General features: G+C 39.0%; 1 protein-coding gene across 1 annotated transcript in view; it reads right to left on the bottom strand.

Moving 5' to 3' along the window:
• The window catches only part of ADAM22 (ADAM metallopeptidase domain 22), a 197,503-nt gene that overhangs the window by 62,991 nt on the left and 113,602 nt on the right, over positions 1-20,910 (bottom strand). Inside the window, exons 6-9 of the mRNA XM_034760385.1 lie at positions 16,638-16,701; positions 15,820-15,889; positions 8,537-8,607; positions 3,110-3,184 (exon numbers count right to left, since the gene is read on the bottom strand). Coding sequence (XP_034616276.1) covers positions 3,110-3,184; positions 8,537-8,607; positions 15,820-15,889; positions 16,638-16,701 — 280 coding nt within the window. The remainder of the gene's footprint in view (positions 1-3,109; positions 3,185-8,536; positions 8,608-15,819; positions 15,890-16,637; positions 16,702-20,910) is intronic.

The following is a 20,910-nucleotide window of genomic DNA, read 5'->3' as shown; positions in this document are numbered from 1 at the left end:
ACTGTGTACATCTTTGCAGGGCTGTGGGCTTATATTGTATTTTTAGTTATTAGTTCTGAATTTAGAATATTTTAAAAAACCTTTAAAAAAACTGAACTTCAAAAATATCTCAGTACTGGTAGTTGCACTACAGAAGAGCTTTTTAAAATAAATATTTTACCTTAGCTAAAACTAATTTGTTACCATGCACTGGACATACAGAAATATTACAAAAATTTTATCTTTCATTATTGTTTGCAGTGTTGTTGTAGCCATGTTGGTCCAAGGATATTAGAGAGACAAGGTGGGTGACATAATATCTTTTATTGGACCAACTTCTGTGTAAGATCAGAAGCTTGTCTCTTTCACCAACAGAAGTTGGTCCAATAAAAGATATTACCTCACCCATCTTCTCTCACAAATATAGTAGTTATTTAAACATTATTTTCAGTTATGTTTTGAGAAGTTTTTCAAGGACACTGGACAATGTTATCTACATTTTCACTTTTGTTTTTAATTCATCACTGTTTACAATATCTTCTTAGAGAATGGTCCAGGGTTCTGGTCTCAGCTCTGCCATTGTTTTACTGTGTGATCTTGCACAAATCACATACAGTTTCATTTTCAAGGAGTGCTGAGCTTCCACAAGTTCAACAGAAATAAGTGGCTCTTCTGAAAATCAGGCCCTGAATCTCCCTATACCTCCATTTACCTAGCTTTGAAATTAAGGTTTTAAGATCTACAGATGAAATATTCTATATACATGCTAATTATTCAGAATCAATAATAAAAGATAGGATATAAAATGTATTTTAAGACTATTTTTGTTCTTTTCAGCAAACACTGATATTTTCCAACCAAAATTTCTCATGGAGACATTCGGTTTACTTCCTTGTTTGTGACCCAGTTATGTGAGCACATCTCTAGAACTAACTGCTGCTGAAGATTCAGCACTGATCACTCACTCTTTGTTTTCAGATAATTGCCTAACAGGGGAAATTGTATTGTGTTTTTTGTTTTGTTTTGTTTTGCTTTTAATTTAAATCTATCTCTCCATCATAGAGAAATTAACAAACGATGTGAATTTTTATGCATTACCAGGCAATACAAAATTTACGGTAAGGCAAAGTTTGGGTCTTATCGACCAGACAGTAAGCATGTTGAATATATCCATTTCTTTCCAGCTACCATAAGATACATTGGTGTGTTACATCCATTGCAGATTAGAGTCAGAGATAGGAAACTGCCTGTGGGTAAAGTTACATCCATTTAGAATTCTCCAGTATTTGATGGTTCTGTCCAAGTTCCATAGTCACAGTTTATATTCTATAGGATATAAAATGAGAATATTAAGCAAGAAGTACTGCAGAATCAATGAGCCCTGGGAACAGCTTGCTTACCTTGAACAGAGAGTGATTTATCACATCTGTGAAATCACTAAGGCCAGGTCTACACTTAAAAGTTAGATCAAATAGCTGCATCGCTCAGGGATGTGAAAAAAGCCGTAGCTATTGCCGACCTAAACCCCAGTGTAGTCGTGGCCAGGTCAACAGAAGAATACTTCCATTGTCCTAGTTGCTGCTGTTCGGAGAGATGGACTTGCTACAGTGACAGAACACTCACTTCCATTGTTATAGGAAGCACTTATACTACAGCTACAGCAGCATAGCTGCAGTGCTTAGCATTGCCGCTGTCGTATAGACATGGCATAACAGTATGTACTCAATTGGGCAGGAATTCAGCAATTATAAGGCACAGGAAAAAGGTAAGTTAAACAGACATATTTGCTAGAATGTTATCTAATTCTAATTGTTTGGACATTCAGCAACATAATGTGTGACCCTTAAAAAGATACTAGGTGCTCAGAGTTCAGATAGTGTTGTAAACGCAAGAGGATTAGCATAAAGTGTACTGCTTAAAATATAATGAATGCCTCTCTCTAATATGTACCCAGGTTCATAGTGGTAGGCAAATGAAATAATCACTGTGTTTATTCAGTGAACAGACATTTTACCAAATGATTTTAACCTGCAAGAAAATTAATGTGCAAACTTTAAACAGGAAACAGCTGTGTTCAAATGGGTATATAATGTAGCAGGCAATGACTCCTGCTCTTCTGGCTCAAACACAGCCACTATAATAAAGAGAATTCTGAACACCAACTACCATCTTCTGTTGTGACATAGAAATCACTGTCACCCTCGACGTTATTGCTACGCTCACCCAACACAGGGTTCAAAGGAATAAAGCTCTGTTATTTAAATTACCTAAGGCTGGCCGTGTATTCCTTCTAGAATTTGATGGGTATCTTTGCAAATGTGGGCATTGCTTAGGAGAAGCTGTTCATAATTGAAAAAAGCCTAGGGAAGCATAACAATTTTAGAGCTATAGAGTTTAAGTCTAGAAGGGATCATTAGATTATCTAATCTGACTTACTGTATAACATATGCCAGAGAATTTCGTTTAGTTACTCTTGTATTGACCCCTATCATTTGCATTTGACTAACCAATAGCTTCCAGAAATGCATTCAGTCTTGATTGAAGACTTTAAGAGATGGAGAATCCACAACTCCCCTTAGTAATTTTTTCCAATGGCTAATGAACATCACTGTTAAAAAATTGTGCCTTATTTCTAATTTGAACTTGTCTGGCTTTAACTTCCACCTGTTGATTCTTGGTATGCCTCTCTCCGTTAGGCTAAAGAGCCCTTTAGTACTGTAACAAAGTAAGTGAGGTGCATTCTCATTAAAAAAACAACAACAACAACAACAACGATTCTGCGCACAGTCACTTGTAAACTGCAGACTAACATTATGGATTGTTTAGTTATTATAGGTAAATATAATGTACCATCAGTTTGGAGTCAGATATACAGCAGGTCATTCGGTGTCAAATTCTTGTTCTGTACATTTTTTAGGTCTAATTCTGTTCTTAGTTATGCTGGTGAAAATCAGGAGTAACTTCACTGGAGTTACACAATGATATAAGTGAGATCAGAATCAGTCCCCCCTTTAGGAAATAAACTGTATTAATAAGATCATTGGTGTACTTTATTGTTTACACCTTGAAGGCAGATAAGACAATCATAAATTATTGATGTATTTCAAATAGCGAAGTACGCAAGTCTTACCATTAGATGATCATTCACAATCATTAACTCAATGTATTTTGTTTCCTCCTCAACTTTACGTGAAATCTGATGAACCTGCAGAAAGATTAACAAACAAGTTGTTTAAAGGGAAACAAATCTTAATTTGCCACATCAACAAGGGCAAAGCTTTTGATATGGTCTCCCACAGTATTCTTGCCAGCAAGTTAAAGAAGTATGGATTGGATGAATGGACGATAAGATGGATAGAAAGCTGGCTAGATCATCGGGCTCAATGGGTAGTGATCAACGGCTCAATGTCTAGTTGGCAGCCGATATCAAGCGGAGTGCCCCAGGGGTTGGTACTGGGGCCGGTTTTGTTCAAAATCTTCATTAATTATCTGGATGATGGGATGGATTGCACCCTCAGCAAGTCTGTGGATAACACTAAGCTTGATAGATACACTAGGGGGTAGGGATAGGGGCCAGAGTGACCTGGACAAATTGGAGGATTGGGCCAAAAGAAACCTGATGAGGTTCAACAAGGACAAGGGCAGAGTCCTGCATTTAGGATGGAAGAATCCCATGCACTGCTACAGGCTGGGGACGGACTGGCTAAGCGGCAGTTCAGCAGAAAAGGACCTCAAGATTACAGTGGACAAGAAGCTGGATATGAGTCAACAGTGTGCCCTTGTTGCCAAGAAGGCTAATGGCATATTGGGCTGCATTAGTAGGAGCATTGCCAGCAGATCAAGGGAAGTGATTATTCACCTCTGTTCGGCACTGGTGAGGCCACATCTGGAGTATTACGTCCAATTTTGTGGCCCCCACTACAGAAAGGATATGGACAAACTGAAGAGAGTCCAGTAGAGGGCAATGAAAATGATTAGAGGGCTGGGGCACACAATTTATGAGGAGAGACTGAGGAAACTGGGCTTATTTAGTCTGCAGAAGAGAAGAGTGAGGGGGGATTTGACAGCAGCCTTCAACTACCTGAAAGGGGGGAGTGCATTCAAAAGAGGATAGAGCTTGGCTGTTCTCAGTGGTGGCAGATGACAGAACAAGGAGCAATGGTCTCAAGTTGCAGTGGGGGAGGTCTAGGTTGGATATTAGGAAAATATTCACTAGGAGGGTGATAATGCACTGGAATGGGTTACCTAGGAAGGTGATGGAATCTCCATCCTCAGAGGTTTTTAAGGCCCGGCGTGACAAAGCCCTGGCTGGGATGATTTAGTTGGGGTTGGTCCTGCTTTGAGCACGGGGTTGGACTAGATGACCTCCTAAGATCTCTTCCAACCCTAATCTTCTATGATTCTATGAATTCATTTCCCTGTGTTCTCGTTTATTAGGCCAGGTCTACACTAACCCCCCAATTCGAACTAAGGTACGCAACTTCAGCTACGTGAATAACGTAGCTGAAGTCGACGTACCTTAGTTCGAACTTACCGGGGTCCAGACGTGACAGGCAGGCTCCCCCATCGACTCCGCATACTCCTCGCGCCAAGCAGGATTACCGGAGTCGACGAGGAGCACTTCTGGGTTTGATTTATCGCGTCCAGACAAGATGCTATTCGACTGCCTGCCGCCAAACCAGCACATAAGTATAGACAAGCCCTTAGAAATGCTGCCATCCTTCCACCATTTTTTGTCATTTATACTGACTGTAGAACTATTAAAAAACTATTGTACATTTGTACATATGTCAGATCTGCCTGTGTTTCCAAGCTATAAATAGGAAGAATCTTTTAACTCCGCATCTGGTCTGCAGATTATTTTTGGAGGGTCAACAGAAAATTATAGATATATAATAAATGTAAATGTATATATATACTGTAGTGTGTCCTCTGCCCCCATTCCCTCCAGAATAGGTGTAAATCCTACAAAATAAACTTAGAACTTTCTAAAAGAACCCTAGATTTCTGAAAGAGATCCTAAATAATATCTACATCTTTAAAAACTTGTTTGGTACCAGTTGTAAACTCACAGAATTGCTACAAACTCTCAGAATGGCACAATTATCTTTTTCCCCCAAAAAAGCCTTTTTGTAAGGGCTGTACTGTTTATTCAAATTCTAAATCAGCCAGTCAACTATCATTAATACACAGTCAATTAAGTGTCACATTTCCTTCCAGTTTACAGATATTCACAGCCACGTTTCTAAATGACGCCTTTATTTTCCCTGGTCTTCCCAGCAGAATTATTTTATTATTGTTGCTATAAAGCTAGAGCAACTGCTTCTTGTTTATGAAAAGTCAAACAATCCCTCTAGCACTATTTGATGTAAAGTGAATTTCACAACAGTTATTTATGTGACCCATTTTTTTTTTTTATTTCCCTGGTTTCTTTCATGGCAGTGAATATGCGCTTATCTTTTCTTTGAGCCATTTAGTCTTGTTTTTCATTCAATCCCTGCTTCTTTTCTGGGATGTGTTTGTGCATGTATCATACTCATGGAGATAATCATGACTGCAGAGTATCAATACAAGTATATATTTCTAAGTGAATTTAGAGCTCATAAAAGATCATGTAATGCCATTGGTCTTCCCACTTCTCATCTCCCTCCGAACAGTTGCTGCTGAAATCATCTTCCTTTTCTGTTGCTCGCACCTTCTCACTCTGTGACAGAATGTACCCCTCTGTCCAAACCCTACACAATGTTGTAATAATCTTTATACAATGTATGTCTTGTAAGGTATAATTTGAAAACTCATAATTTGGTGATCAATATTGTCCTCATAAAATATGTGTGGCAACATTGTATGTGAAGTTATAAAGTTCCACGTATGGTGTTATTAACACATGTTCCAAATTGAGGTTGGCAAACAAGTCTGTGTGCTCTGCCTAATTTGTACTTAAGCAGTAAATCGAGCAGTGGTGGGCAACCTGTGGCCCATCAGGGTAAGCTGATTGCGGGCCGCGAGACATTTTGCGGATGTTGACCATCTGCAGGCATGGCCCCCCGTAGCTGCCAGTGGCCGCGGTTCACCATTCCTGGCCAATGGGAGCTGTGGGAAGTGATGGAAAGCACGTCTCTGTGGCCCGCTGCTTCCTGCAGCTCCCGTTGGCTGGGAACGGCGAACCGTGGGTGTGATAAACGAGAGGGGGGATAGCTCCCTTTTGTGGACACCCAACCAGCCAGTTGGCTATGGAATCACTCTTGGTGGTTGTTCTCTACTTGCTTTACCGGAAAGGGTTAACAAGCCCACAGGTGAAAGGAAAGGAGTGGGCACCTGACCAAAAGAGCCAATGGAAGGGCTAGAACTTTTTAAAATTGGGAAAAAACTTCCCTTTGTCTATGTGTTGTGATTCTCCGGGAAAGAGGGGAACAGGGAGCAGTTATGTTGTGAGAAGCTTAAGCCAGATATGAAAAATCATCAAATCATACCTAGAGATTGCTTATCTGAAATCCCAGATATGTACGTAAATTAGAGGATGTCTAGAAAGACGCGATTAGGTTTATTTCTTATTGGCTAGTGGACTTCTCTGTGTCAGCCCCAATGCTTTTTGTTTTGCTTGTAACCTTTAAGCTGGACCTCAAGAAGGTTATTCTTGATGTTTAAATTTTGTAAGTGGGTTTTTTAAAATCTAGCATAAGCCTAAATTCCAGATGTATTTTCTTTCTTTTTGTTTTTAATAACATTTACCTTTTTTAAGAACAGGATTAGATTTTTGATGTCCTAAGAGGTTTGTGCACATGTTGTTAAATTAGCTGGTGGCAACAGCTGATTTCCTTTGTTTTTCTTTCTCAGCTCTTCCCAGAGAGGGTGTGTGTGAAAGGGCTTGAGGGTACCCCACAGGAAGGAATTCCCAAGTGTGCCTTTCTAGTTTCAAAGGGGTTTTTTGCATTTGGGTGGTGGCAGCATCTACCCATCCAAGGTCAGAGAGAAATTGTAACCTTGGTAGTTTAATACAAGCCTGGAGTGGCCAGTATTAATCTTTAAAATCCTTGCTGGCCCCCACCTTCTGCACTTGAAGTGCCAGAGTGGGGAATCACCCTTGACAGCGGCCACTGGGAGCTGTGGAGGGCCATGCCTGCGGACGATCAACATCTGCAAAATGTCTTGCAGCCCGCAATCAGCTTACCTTGATGGGCCGCATGTGGCCCGCGGGCCACAGTTTACTCACCACTGAAACAGAGTCATCAAGCAGGAGGAGACAAAGGCAGCTCACACAGGTGAGAAAAAGAAGCAGGGAACATCCTTCCACATAGATCTTTTGCCTCCTGGTACCCAGCTGTAAATGTTTCTCAAAAGGCAGGCTGAAACTATAAAAAGGAGGGGCAAACACCCAAGAGATCCCATCTCTCTCTCCCTTCCCATCACTTTCTCTACACCTGAAGCAACAAAGGAAGACTTCATTGGATTCTGGGAGAAGAGGTCCTGACCTAGAGGGTTAGGTCAGAAAGACTGCTGAAGGAATATGGTGAGAAATTTTGCTTGAATCTGATATAGACTGTTAAGTTAGGCTCCAGTAGCATTTTAACTTTATTTTCTTATAACCTTCTCTGACTTTTATGCCTCATTACTTGTATTCACCTAAAACCTCTCTCTTTTTAGTTAATAAACTTGTTTTATTGTTTTATCTAATCCAGTGTGTTTAAATTAAAGTGTTATATCTGCCTTACCATAACCTCTGACTGTGCTCCACTAAATGCATATCTGTATTATCAGAACAAATTTAAAAAGTGGCATATATATTTTACATGGCTCATTGTGCTGCGGGAGATTTTTTAAAAATAAAAGCTACAAGAAGTATCTACTGAGAGCACATTAAAAATCTGAACTTTAGTGAATCTTGTGGAATAAATAGTTGTTTTTTAACCTGGTCATAACACTCATCCCAAATATAAAGGATTTATATTATATTTTCATACTTAAGATAAATGTCCACAATTAATGACCTCTCATCATAATAAACAAGAATGGTGCTCTCGGTTTATAATAGTAAATTTTAATTTGTCCTGCTTTCATTTCATATAACATATTTTCTTTTCAATGAAGGAACCAAACACTATATTTCAAATTGGTACAGTATTTCTAACTTCAATTAAAGAACAAAGATCATTTCATTCTAGAGGTAACAACAACATCATAATCCCCAGATGCTGCGGTTTGGCAATCCAGTAATGGCAGAATAAATGTAGCTGAGGTTTGCAAGAGGGAAAGCCATGGCAAAGCATGACAACATCAGCAGATTTGGGATATCTGTTTGTTCTCTTGAAATTGCATTTCCAGTAGCTCATACTTGCATGATACAACACAGATGCTTAGCGCCTAAGGAGGGATTTCTTCAGCAGGTTTCAGCAATGTTACTCAGATGTTAGATACTGCCTTTGCAACTGTTTTTATTTATTTATGTAGGTCTCATGCTAAAACAACACGAGCAATAGGACTTTATCTGGAGAGATTCCTTTATTAGCTGCAAACCAAGTCTGGTGGCACATTCTTTAGAAATTGTATGGGCACATACCTGCCTTTTACTCCTTTTGTGTCTTGGCTTTACAACAAACTTCTGTGATGTGGTGTTCATTTGCCAGAATTCTAAGTGGAAAACAAAGCCAAATAAATCTAATGTTCCCCAATATATATATATATATATATATATCACTTCACTCCATAACCTTGAGGCAGCATGAATACAATATGGAAATTTTCTGTGAATTAGATCTCATAATGATTTCATTTTTCAATTCTTCTTCTAGAAAGGAGGCAACATTACAGCTACTTTTCCCAACAGCAGAGAAATTATAAAAATTCTGCTATTAATAATGCAGGTCTGCTAATATAGCCATTCTGTGGACTTCATCCTCAGACGGTGTAACTGATGTTCAAAGACTAAATTTCACCAAATACTGTATGGTGAATTTTATTTGTATGGTGCTACCATGAACTGAATCATATTTTCTGGAATGCAGGAAACACCCATACTTGCTATGGCTACATTAATTCAATTTGATTGCTCTTTGTGTTAATTTATGCTTTAAGATGACTGTGACGAAGTGGGACTGTTCTTACTGTTTCCTCTGAATATTGTGTGGGTGCCTCAGTTTCCCCTATGCATTCCTTAAGTCTCTAGGGGGTGAGACTGTTGCAGAGCAAAGGGCCAGTGCACATAAATGGCCGACACTCTGTCTCCTGACAACTGATGGCTGGGATCCTTCCCCCCTGCAAGGGGATAGCTAAAGATTAACAAAGAGATCAGGTGACCTCCTGACCCGGGAAAGAGACAAAGGCCAGAAAGGAGGGGCTGGAGAGGGTTTCAGATTGGGGCTGGCTGGGGACGTGGAGTGAGGGCAGACATGGGTGTCTGGCTCGCTGCCCCCCAAAATGGACCCAGCTGCGGGGTCCTGGTCTCTGTACCTACAAGCTCTGGTTTAGACCCTGTTCCTGTCATCTAATAAACCGCTGTTCTACTGGCCGGCTGAGAGTCACGTCTGACTGCGGAGTTGGGGTGCCGGGCCCCCTGGCTCACCAGGACCCCGTCTGGGCGGACTCGCTGTGGGAAGCTCATGGAGGGGCAGAGGATGCTGAATGCTCCAAGGTCAGACCCAGGAAGGTGAAGACGTGTGAGCTTCTTGCCCTGAAGACAGTCTGCTCACAGAAGGAGACTTCACCAGAGTCCTGACTGGCTTCATAGGGAGCAGTTCCAGAGCATCGCCCGGTGACTCCGTGACAGTGATTATATTCACAGCGTAATACATGTTAGAATTGGGAGAGACCTTCTGGGATGTTTAGAATCCCCACAATCAGTATGATATTACCCCACACTAATCCCACTAGGTCTTTAATTTTTTTAAACTTCTAATCATGAGCACTGAGAAATTTATTCTTTTGCCAAATCCCATTTTACTAGGTGCTCATAAACCCCAGTGATGGGTATAAGCTAAACAAAACACAAGGACTCACCATTTTTAACATCCAACCTGAACTTTACCCTCTTCAGTTTTAGATTCTTATTCCTTGTTTCAATAGTGTCTGCTACAGACAGAAGTCCCTTTTCTTCTCTTGTATTAACAACTTTCACATTTTTATAGTCTTTGCCTATCCCTTTAATCAGCTTTCAGTGAGACTACATGAAAGTTCCAGCAATTTCACTCATTTTATGTCAAATCCTCTTTAATATTCTAATTTCCCTTTTCTGCTCTTTCTTTAACTTTTGGAGGTACTAATCATGAAGGGCTGAGAACTGTTTTCTGTATTCCAGAGTCATTTTAGCAAAGCTGGTAAAAAGGCATATAGGACTGTGCAAAATTAGGCACTTCCAACTTACATATCTCTGCATTCCAGGTTTGGTTTTGTAATGAAATCCCAAACCATCTGCATTCACATTTGGTTATAAACATTTCCAACATCTCCACTTCTGCTCATACTGCATATACTTTATACCAACTAGTGCATTTGTACATGTGGTCCGAACACCAGGATAAAAGGATGGCAATGGCTGCTAAGACCTAAAACTCAAAGTGGACCTGCATGTTTCACTAAACTACATCTAGCTATAGGACATCAGGTTGTAGTGATCAAGAGTTTCTAGAGATAATACATATCATAAGAGCAAAACATAAGTGATTGGCGTATGTCAACAAAAAACACTTGTGAGTATCTTTCTCCCACAGTGTGGTATGAGCAAAGCACAGTCATAGATGCTATACTTATTGTTAGAGCTGAGTGAATAACTGATTTTTTGGTTCAATGGCCCAAAAAAAAAAATCCAAAATGATTTTTTTTTCCAGGACAACCAGAAATGAATTTTTTTCAGTTTTTCCTCACTGAAATGTAAAACTGATTTCTTTTTTTGTTTTAAGTCAAAAAATACATTTTGTTCAATCCAGAATGAAATTCTTGTCTGTTGCTGTTGTTGTTTCATTTGTTTGTTTTTTAAATAAAAAATAAATATAGCTACATTTTGAAACATAATGTCCTTCCATTTAGACTTTTAAAAATGTTCTTTTCTTCCGTGGTGAAATTATTTGCCAAATCTGACCCAAATTCATGAATATTTTCTGTTCACAAAACTGCATTTTTGGCAAATTAACTATTCATCCCAAAATTTTTTGCCCCACTCTACTTATTATAAGCTTTTTCATCAGACAATGTGTGGTACTCACTTAAGATCCAATCCTGCAAAAATGTATGCATGTGAATAACTTCACTCATGAAAGTAGTTCCTTTGAAACAAATGGTATTACTCATCTGAGTGAAGTTATTCACTTGCATAAGGCTTTGCAGGGTTGTGTCCTCAGTCTGTATTTCATCATATGTTTTACATAGGGTGACCAGATGTCCCAATTTTATAGGGACAGTCCCGATATTTGGGGCTTTTTCTTATATAGGTGCCAATTACCCCCCACTCCCGTCCCGATTTTTCACACTTGCTATCTGGTCACCCTAGTTTTACATAATCTTACAGTTCTTCTTACAGAATAGAAAATGTGAATACTTTTGAAGACGTTTTGCTGCAGTACAATAACTGAAATGCTAAGTGTAACATGCTCTGCACCAAGAGAATAATAGGAAGAGGATCAGACTAATTCAATCACAGCCAGGGTCAGCTAATGGGGTCTCCTATTACCCCTGAGGGCCACCACCCAGATCTCACAATGAATCAACACGAACCACTTTCAAAGTTATTGTTGCTTGTCTGTTTTCTGTGAGTGCTTTTATATATCCTACCTATACTTATGTTGTAGATCCAGTCCATGTTTTGGTGTCATGCCACCAACTCTTAACTCTTGATTTAAAGATTTGTAGGGCCGCCAGAAGACAAATGGTAAAATTACAACTTTTTATTGGTGAAATAATAATATCTTACATTTATATAGCATCTCAGACTACTTTAATAATTTACAAACTATTTAAGAATCATTTCACCTACCATAAAAATGAAGCCATATCTGGGGTGGAACGTAGCAGCTATGTAACAGCACACAGTAATACTTCACAACATTTTACAAGTGAATGATAATGACGAGAACATGCATAGCGCTTTCCCATCCAAAAGTATCTCAGGAAGAGTACCATGACCAATTGAAATCACAAAGGAAATTGAAATAGAAATAGGGATGTAACAAACCAAGTTGGAATTTGATCACTCCTATTTTGAAGAAGTCCTATGAGAACTTTTATGACCACTGAAGATCACATCTACTTTGTCTCATCTGAAAAACAGCACCTCCGATGGCATAGTGTCTCCTATCATCATCCCAGAGCACTGACTGATTTAGTATGGACTCTGAGGAAAAAGTACCACCTACTGAATCGCCAGCCTCTTGAAGAACCCTGGATTTTCTCTCTTCAAAGTCTTAATCCTTCACAGTCAGTGACATTTGACAGGTGCATAACATAAGATGGTATATCTGCTGGCCATCACACAGAGGAGTATAATTTATTCTCTAGCAATATTTTTTAATTCCCATGGAACAGAAGAATATAAAAACCTATGTTGCTACTGATGAGATATCATATCATTTGCTTTGGTTATTACTGATATGAAATCACCCCAGTCTGTTAATTTTTGCTTTTCCACCATCAATGTAAAAGGCTTGCGGTACATCAAAGTACGTTCATAATGCAGCACTGACTGGAAATCGTAAGTTATGCATAAAGCCTACTAGGGATAAGAACAGGAGTGAAAGTGAGCTGTTATGGCGTACCGGTAAGAACCCGCACCGGCCCGTACGCAGTGCTGCTGTGGCAGCACTTTAATATCCCTGCCCCTTTTGCCTCCTCCGTTGGCAGTCCTGCTGATAGGGTTCGTACAACCAGGGCCACCGACAGGGGAGGCAAAAGGGGCAGAGATGTTAAAGCACTGCCGGGGCAGCCCTTTAAAGATGTGTCACGGAGTATTGGGGGACTCAGGGCCCTGCACCCCCGGCTTCCTGCGATTCACCATGACTCTCAGCCAGCCAGTAAAGCAGAAGGTTTATTTGGATGACAGGAATACAGTCCAAGACAGGTCTTGCAGGCACAGACAACAGCCCCCCCCCCTCTGTTAGGTCCAGCTTGGGGTCCCAGGGCATCCCAGCCCACCCCCCTTTGGGGGGTCAGAGCCATCTCTGCCTCCCAGCCATCTCTCCAGCCCGCTTCCAGCACTCTGCCTTCAGCGACCCCTCCCACCGCCTTTGTTCAGTCTCCCGGGCCAAGGTTTCACCTGGCCTCCAACCCCTTCCTGGGTTCTCATGTTACACACTCAGGTATTCGCCCTCGGGCAGACTCCCATCCTCCAATGCAGACTATCCCAGCCACACTCCCCTGTCAGCATTCACAGACCACAGTAAGAACAGGCCCAGTTCGTCACAAGATGGTCCTTTGCCACGGCAGTGCTTTAACGTTGCTGCCCCCCCCATCGGCGGCCCTACCAGCGGGGCCACCGATGGGGGGTGGCGGGCGCAGCAATGTTAAAAAGCTGCTGCAGCAAAGGACCCTGCAATGCTTTAACATCCCTGCCCCCTCAGCCGCCAATGGGGGGGGGGGCAAAGGGAGCAGCTGCCCCGGGGCCGGCGATTTAAAATTTAAATCGCCACTGAAGCCCTGGGCAGTGCAGGCCAGGCGGCCTGGAAGGGTTGGCCTGGGGATGCTGACCTCCAGCCCCGCCTCTTCCGCCTGAGGCACCGCCCCTTCCGGGGGACAGATCCAGCCCTGGCCCCGTACCGGTAAGTGTCTGGAGTTACTTTCATCCCTGGATAAGAACAAATAATTCTGGAATCAAATTAGAAGTTTCTTAAGGCATGTAAGTCCACAATAAAGGTGGGGGAATAGAGAAGAAGAGAAATATTGGCAATATGAAGTACAGGGCAAAGCACTTTTTGTTATAATAACAGTCTTAAAGGACAGGATTAGCGAAATAGTCCTGCTGCAGTAAATAAAAAAGTAAAAAATAAAAATACTACAAGCTAGCAATTATATCATATCTGTTTAAAGAAACAGACAGAAAAGTTTAAGTGCTGTAAAGCCACTACTCCCAGTTATGATAATATATAAAAATCAGTGAAGATCCGGAGTGAAATCCTGGCCCCATTCAAGTCAAGGGGAGTTTTGCCATTGACTTCAGTGGGAAAAGGATTTCATGTTAAGTGGTTTATATCTCCACTCAGCATATGTATATCACACAATGGGAACTACACATACATTTACAATAAAGGCAAAGGAAACCTAAAGAAACATATAATGGAAATAATGAAAAAATAGTTTTTCATTAGTATAGAATCTGCTGCAGGTGCTAAAACTTTCATTGCAAACCTGAAACTGAGGACAGGTTTATAACAATGTAAGTGAACACAGAGGGAGCAGTCAATGGGATAGACAAAGTCTATAACATGTTGTTATGAAACTTGCTAGTTATAATTAACCTATCCAGGTATGGGATCCTACCAAGCAGTTGCACAAGATTAGTGCCATTAGTGCAGTTTCTCCACTTGGTTAGTAGTCATATACTTAAGTTATTTTCATTAGTATTCCACAATTTGATCAAATGGCAACATTTCCCCATCTCAACCAACACAGAGTTGTGGTGGCAAAACCAGCAAAACTGGATATTTCTGAATCTGCCCCAAATGGAAAGTCTCAATGTTTGCAAAGAAAGTTTGACATACTTTGAGGGTCAAAGGACTTTTGGGAAGGTTAAATGATAGATTTCTGCTTGCAGAAAAAATGCTTTTCATAGACATAAAAAACTCAAAATTACATTTATTTTTTTCTCCCAAAGTCTGTGAAAACATAACGTTTCACCATTGATAAAGTCCTTTGCCTACAAGACACACAATTCTAGTTCCAAAAGATCTCATCCTTTACTCACACATTTTGAAACACAGGCTGTCAACTCAGTAGTCACACTACCTCTGTCTCTTTCAGAAGACATCCTCCAGAGTGCATCCCACACAACGTGCACTTCATTATTAGGTCTCATATTCCATATTCAATGCAACATAGCCCCAGTCCTGAGCGCTACCATACTATAAACTAGACATCTGCAATTGTCTTGAAGAAATCAGCAGTTTAGTACAGGTCTCATTCCTCCAGAATAAGCTATATACGTAGGAAATTACATTTCCAAACTGATAAACCCTTGACAGAATGGGGATATGCCTGAGAAAAGTTTGAATTTTCAGCTTTGGCTACCAAGCTGTCTTCTCACAATCAATGTTCATCTTTTAAACCTTGTCTAATTCCATACATAATATAAAGTGTTTATGGGGATGCATCAGTAATACTGCGCACCTCTTTTCCATCTTCAGAGTACTTTACAATTATTTAAGTAAACTTCATGACACCCCAAATGTCATTTAAGATGGAAAGACTGAAGCAGAAATGTTAAGAGTCAGAACCAGAATAAAACTCGGAAAATCCAGTTTCCTAGTCCTACTAGTAGACCATTCCTTTATCTCATAGTGGGGGAGGCCACTAATGGTCATCAGTCCTTGGTAACTATGGGATTATTTTCATCAACCTTTAGGTTGCCATGACTTTTTATGTAAAGTACATATTGCATGTGTAATGGCATATAAAGCATTCAATTCTTCAAAGTTTATTTAAAAAATATCAACAATATGAAGGTTGAGGTGAGGTTTGAGTTAATAGGTTTCTTCTCCCCTCCTTCTCCCCTGCCCCCCATATGTTTTTTACTTAAGCAGAAAAAGAAAGCCTCAAGTAAACAAAACAGTAAAACCCCAAAGAAGATTAGAAACCAAATATGATAAACAAATGTGGCAAAATAAGACACAAGTTAAAAGAAGAGAGCATTACAAACAATCATACCAGATGGCAGGTCATCCAAAGGAAATTCAAATAACCTGGATTTGTAAACAGAGTGGAAATGGAAATCCTCCTGAAATAGTAAACAGTAGAATGCATTAAGCCAAGATAAAATGAACCATCCCGTGAATATTAGGGAGATAGAAACTCTTTCCCATTAGGTACCAAACCAATATGTTGGGGAAATAATGGATCACTGGAGGTTATCAAAGCTCAAGGATCTTTATCCACATTGTAGATTCTTCTCCTCCTCTCCCAATTATGATGTGATCATTAAGGCCCTGATTCAACAAAGCACTTAAGCATGTATTTTACTTTTAACATACAAGTAAGTCCTTTAAAATCAATTGGCCTAATCACATGCTTAAAGTTAAGCACATGCTTAAATGTTTTGCTGGATTGGGGTCTAAATTTTCTAAAGTTAAACAATATGAAATGCAAATGGATATGTATATATATGGTTTTAACTGATATTCAGCACTGACAAATGACCAAGAGGTCGTTTTAAAGAAGCTACCAAGGGGTAGCTAAGACATGTATTATTGGAGGAAAACTATTATTTTATTTTATCATATTATTATTATTGGAGGAAAACTCCTCCTGTTTTCCTGATACTGTATTTAGCTACTGGGAACTCAGATACTAGATGCAATATAGTGCCTTTGGTTTGCACCTTTAGAGCAATATATCGACTAGCTGCTGAAAGTGGGAGGACAAGGACTCCAGCCCCAAAACTAGAGGTGCAAGGCTGAGGATGAGGCTTTGTTGTTTTCTGCATCTCTTGTGTATCTGAATACTGGGTTAACTGAAGTTCTACTTACGTGTGAAGTGTAGCTTTCTTCTGGTTCAATAAGATAAGTATGATTCCCATCATAGAACATCCCACTGTTAAAGGCAGGAAAAGTGGTAACATTGAGTAGAGATTTACCAAACATTTATAAAAAAGATTAAAACAATTTAAACAGGTAACCCATGAAGGGGAGGCTATGAACTTAAAATATAACCATTAAAAAAAAATAAATTAAAAGCAATGTCAGGTATTATCCCAGTTTCTAAGTCCTCGTGCCAATTTTTGTGATTTTACAACCAACTTTTCCTTTTTTTAAAATGTTTTTCCTCTTCCTTGTTGTAGTGATAAAGAGTTAGACACAAAGAGCAGCAGAAACTGACTGACTGACCCAGTTCCCAAACCTAGTGTGAACCCCGCTCCCTGGACCAGATTGTTCCTACTTCTGACAGATATTTAAGAGGTCTCTTTACACACTCTGGGAACACATATATAGCTTGTCATGCCAAAATAAAGTATTAAACTGATCTGACTCTTAGATTTTAAGCTTTTTGGTGCCATAAGTCTGTCTGTCTGCGTGCTCTTACAAGACCCAGCATAATGGGGATACTTTTGAGGTAAACAAAACAAGGTAAACAAACTGAAAAAAAAAAATCAAGAATAACCATTTTTTTCCTCACACATCAATTTAAGTCCTTTATTTAAATTTTTTGGAAAAGACACAAATAGGTCTTATATGAAACAACATCAACAGAAATATTCCATGAACTGCCAGAACCAATGTCCCATGCTATGTTGCCCTTTCATACAGTACGTATTCTAGCATATGGAAAGCTTTCACTAGCTCTTGTGGTATTCCTCATTATACTTACAGGGAACAGCTCTCACACAAGTAAAATCTTCCAAATGGTAGAGGAATTTTAAGGGCGCCAACTATATGCATGTTTGTTGTATGTGCTGGAAAATCTGTTGCTGTAATTGCTCACATGTGAACAATCACCAATTTCCCAAGCCAGCAAAGGTGGCACATGGTTCAGTTCTAACCACAGGATAGGTTCAAGTTTTAAGGGATCCTAAGTGAATGTAGACAGCCTATGGTAATTAAATCACATGGTTGTGCATTACTGTTTACAAGTAAATACACAGCAGTGGTGAAATTCACCATTGTGCAGAGATCTCACACCAGACCTATACACCACTTAAAATCCTATTTTGAGTTTAAATGGGGTTTAAGCTTATGCCTTGCACCGGATTTCTGCACAAAGATGAATTTCACTCTAAAATAAAAATGATCTGATATGAAAATGTTAATTGACAGTATACTAAAGAGGTACATTTCCTACCCACACCTTCCTTTTCATCTTTATCTAAGTCAGCCTTTTCTTGCAATTTTTTCTTTATTACAGCAGCATGTGTGTTGTTGAGATTAAGTTGTGTCAGCATGTCCTTTCTAAAGTGCTTCTTTCAAGGTTTTTTAAGACTAGCTATAAATATGAGCTGTAGGCTCAGACTTGACATATACTATACAACCTCAACAAGAGAGCAAGATTTTTTTTTTCAAAGTTTGAGGGGGCGGGGAAACAAAAAAACCACCACATTTCATTCTTTAAGTGACAGAAATGGATACTTGCTTTTGACTTATGCAAGTCAAAAATGAAATTGATTTTTAAAACATTTTTATAATTAATGTTTGCACTTTTTGTCATTAACATCAGATCTGACCTTAACAGGGAGCAGCTCTGTTGAGTAAAATGATGTCATTTTACTCTGTTGGGGACCATAACTACATATTAAACTTTTAAACCATTACAGCTTTACATAAACATATCTAATATTTGCCCAAATGTTGTGTATTTACAGGATAAGCCAAATGGCTCCACCAAAGTAATTCTGGATATATATAATCTAATCTAATATAATATATAACTCATATTAGCAGTGGTTATAAATACATATTTAATTCAAAGGTATTCATCCCTTTGCAAATAACCTGTAAATATTTTGTAGAAATTAACTTGTTCTATGACATTTAAAATAAAAATCCTAGAGCCTGATGAAGGCCTTCATTCTAAGAATAAAATGAGATTTGGGACTCATCCTGCAGATTTTAAGTATGCAAAACTTGCTTTGCTATCAATGGCAATTTTACATGAGTAAGGTCTGCAGGCTTGATCAGTGTGTCAGCATTTGAGGACTTAATTCACATTCTTGGAATAAAGGGCCTCCTATTTGATCATTTCACCCAGCAGCATGGACCTTGGATCAGGTCAGAATTTGATCAAACCACTCTTTAATAATGGTACACGGTAATAACATATTTACAGTCAAACTACAAACTTGATCCGACTTAAGTCAATGGATGTTTTGCAATAGACTTAAACTGAAGCAGTCTATATATTTGAATCATACACTAATAAAAAAGTTAGATCCAAAGTAGTAGTAAAATACCGACCACTTTTGAAATCTGAATCTTTACTATGTCAAAACAATACACAAACATATTGTAACAATAAACATCTTGTAAATCAATTTGATCTTAGAATAGCAAGATTTTTAATTTCACCACCAGTGGGCAGCAAATTCATAGTCCAACAAGAAAACTTATCTAGTATCTACGTTACAGGCCTTCAAACTCTTATTTTAGATTAAGCCTTACTATAGCTTGTCTGTAGTTATTCTGATAAGGCCCTTCATTTCCCAAAAATATTTCTATAGTTCTCAAACTGACACCACAGTTCTATAGGCTGCTATGTGTGATGGACCCTGTACCCCCATGCTAATTTCAATTGGGGTGAGGAAAGAGTCTGCCTGTGTGAAAGAGCTTGCAGGATCATGACCTAAGAACATATTTGAATGTTTAAAATGTTATTACATTAGAAGAGTTCATTACTCAATAATCTATCATCCATTATTAAGAATCAGTGTGCTTTATGCTATACAGTACATAAAGGAATACATGATTCTCTTCCAAGGAGCCTATATTGTAATAAAAAATGCATTAAAATACAGATTAATAAGAATATATAATTAAGCACATTCTTTGAAAGAGATTCAATATTGTATTCCTACACTCCAACATTCCCAACAGATATGTAATAGATATGTTTACATCACTTGACTGAAGAAAACAAAATGAAAATGGGAAGTTATTTTGCATTTATTTCTATATTCTTCTGTAAGGAACATGAACCCAAGAGCTGAATTTAAGAAGAAATGTGGACACTAGAAATCCTAATAATGAGTGTGGCTTTTTCAAAATGTTATATTTTTGTTTGAATCTCTGCATTAACCCACTGTAGACTATTGGATAGCCCAAATAAAAACTTGGCTAACTAGGAGTTAAGGCCACAGAAGTATATTGCTTCTTCAATGCAACTACCAAAAAGAAAGGAAATTCAGAGATAGGAGGATTCCACCATCGAACCCACTACCTTATTAATTTACCAAACGAGAGATAGACATCCCTAAAAAGAATGCAGGCATTATTAGCTAAAGAAATCACAAGATAAAGTTAAATCAACAATTCTGGCATCAACCTTGGCACCTGATTTACACCCACCCACCAATAATATAGCTGTTATAGGCTGGGACCTGAAGGATGTATTAAGCAGAAGAAAAGGCTTGAATTACTACTTGCCTGGACATGGAGAACACGGAGCTTATTGCTCCTTTAAAGGCATCTTCTCCAGCTGTTACAACTCATAAAATTCACCAAAGAACTAGCCCTACAGACGTTATTAGATGTAATAGCCCCCAGTTTCCTCTGCTCCAGAGAAATACTCCAGATCCTGGTTGGAGCTAATGAAATTAAATGCCAGCATGAATCAGCAGTACTTATTCAGTATTTGAGATCTACTCATGAAAAGCATTATAGAAAAGATGATAAAGATTATGATGATGATGCAGTTTTGCAGCACCTGAGCTTAACATGATTTATCAAAGAAACACTGCATTCTCATACAGGGTCCTGGAACACTCCAACCTATTATATTGTTTCAAACTGTCCCTGCCTATTGTGAAATAGGAATCTGTTGATATTTGTTGCTGATATAAGTATACAGATACTTGAAGATTCCTCCCTAAAAGGAAAAAAGAGATGTACCTAAGAGAGCTGAACAAAAAAGGAAAAGATAACAACTCTTCATCATCCTAGTCATGTAGCTGCATTAGAAGATACCAACATTGATAATTAAGCACTGAGAGAATACAAAGCAGTGGGTTTCATCCTGAAGAACAAAGCACCAAATAAAGGCCAGAAAGGAATTTTTGCAGTCTCTTTTCCCCTTTTCTCTCTTAGCCCCTGAGAG

Source organism: Trachemys scripta, chromosome 2, assembly GCF_013100865.1.
Source record: "Trachemys scripta elegans isolate TJP31775 chromosome 2, CAS_Tse_1.0, whole genome shotgun sequence".
Taxonomy (NCBI): domain Eukaryota; kingdom Metazoa; phylum Chordata; order Testudines; family Emydidae; genus Trachemys; species Trachemys scripta.
This window is presented reverse-complemented; position numbering and strand designations above follow the sequence as displayed.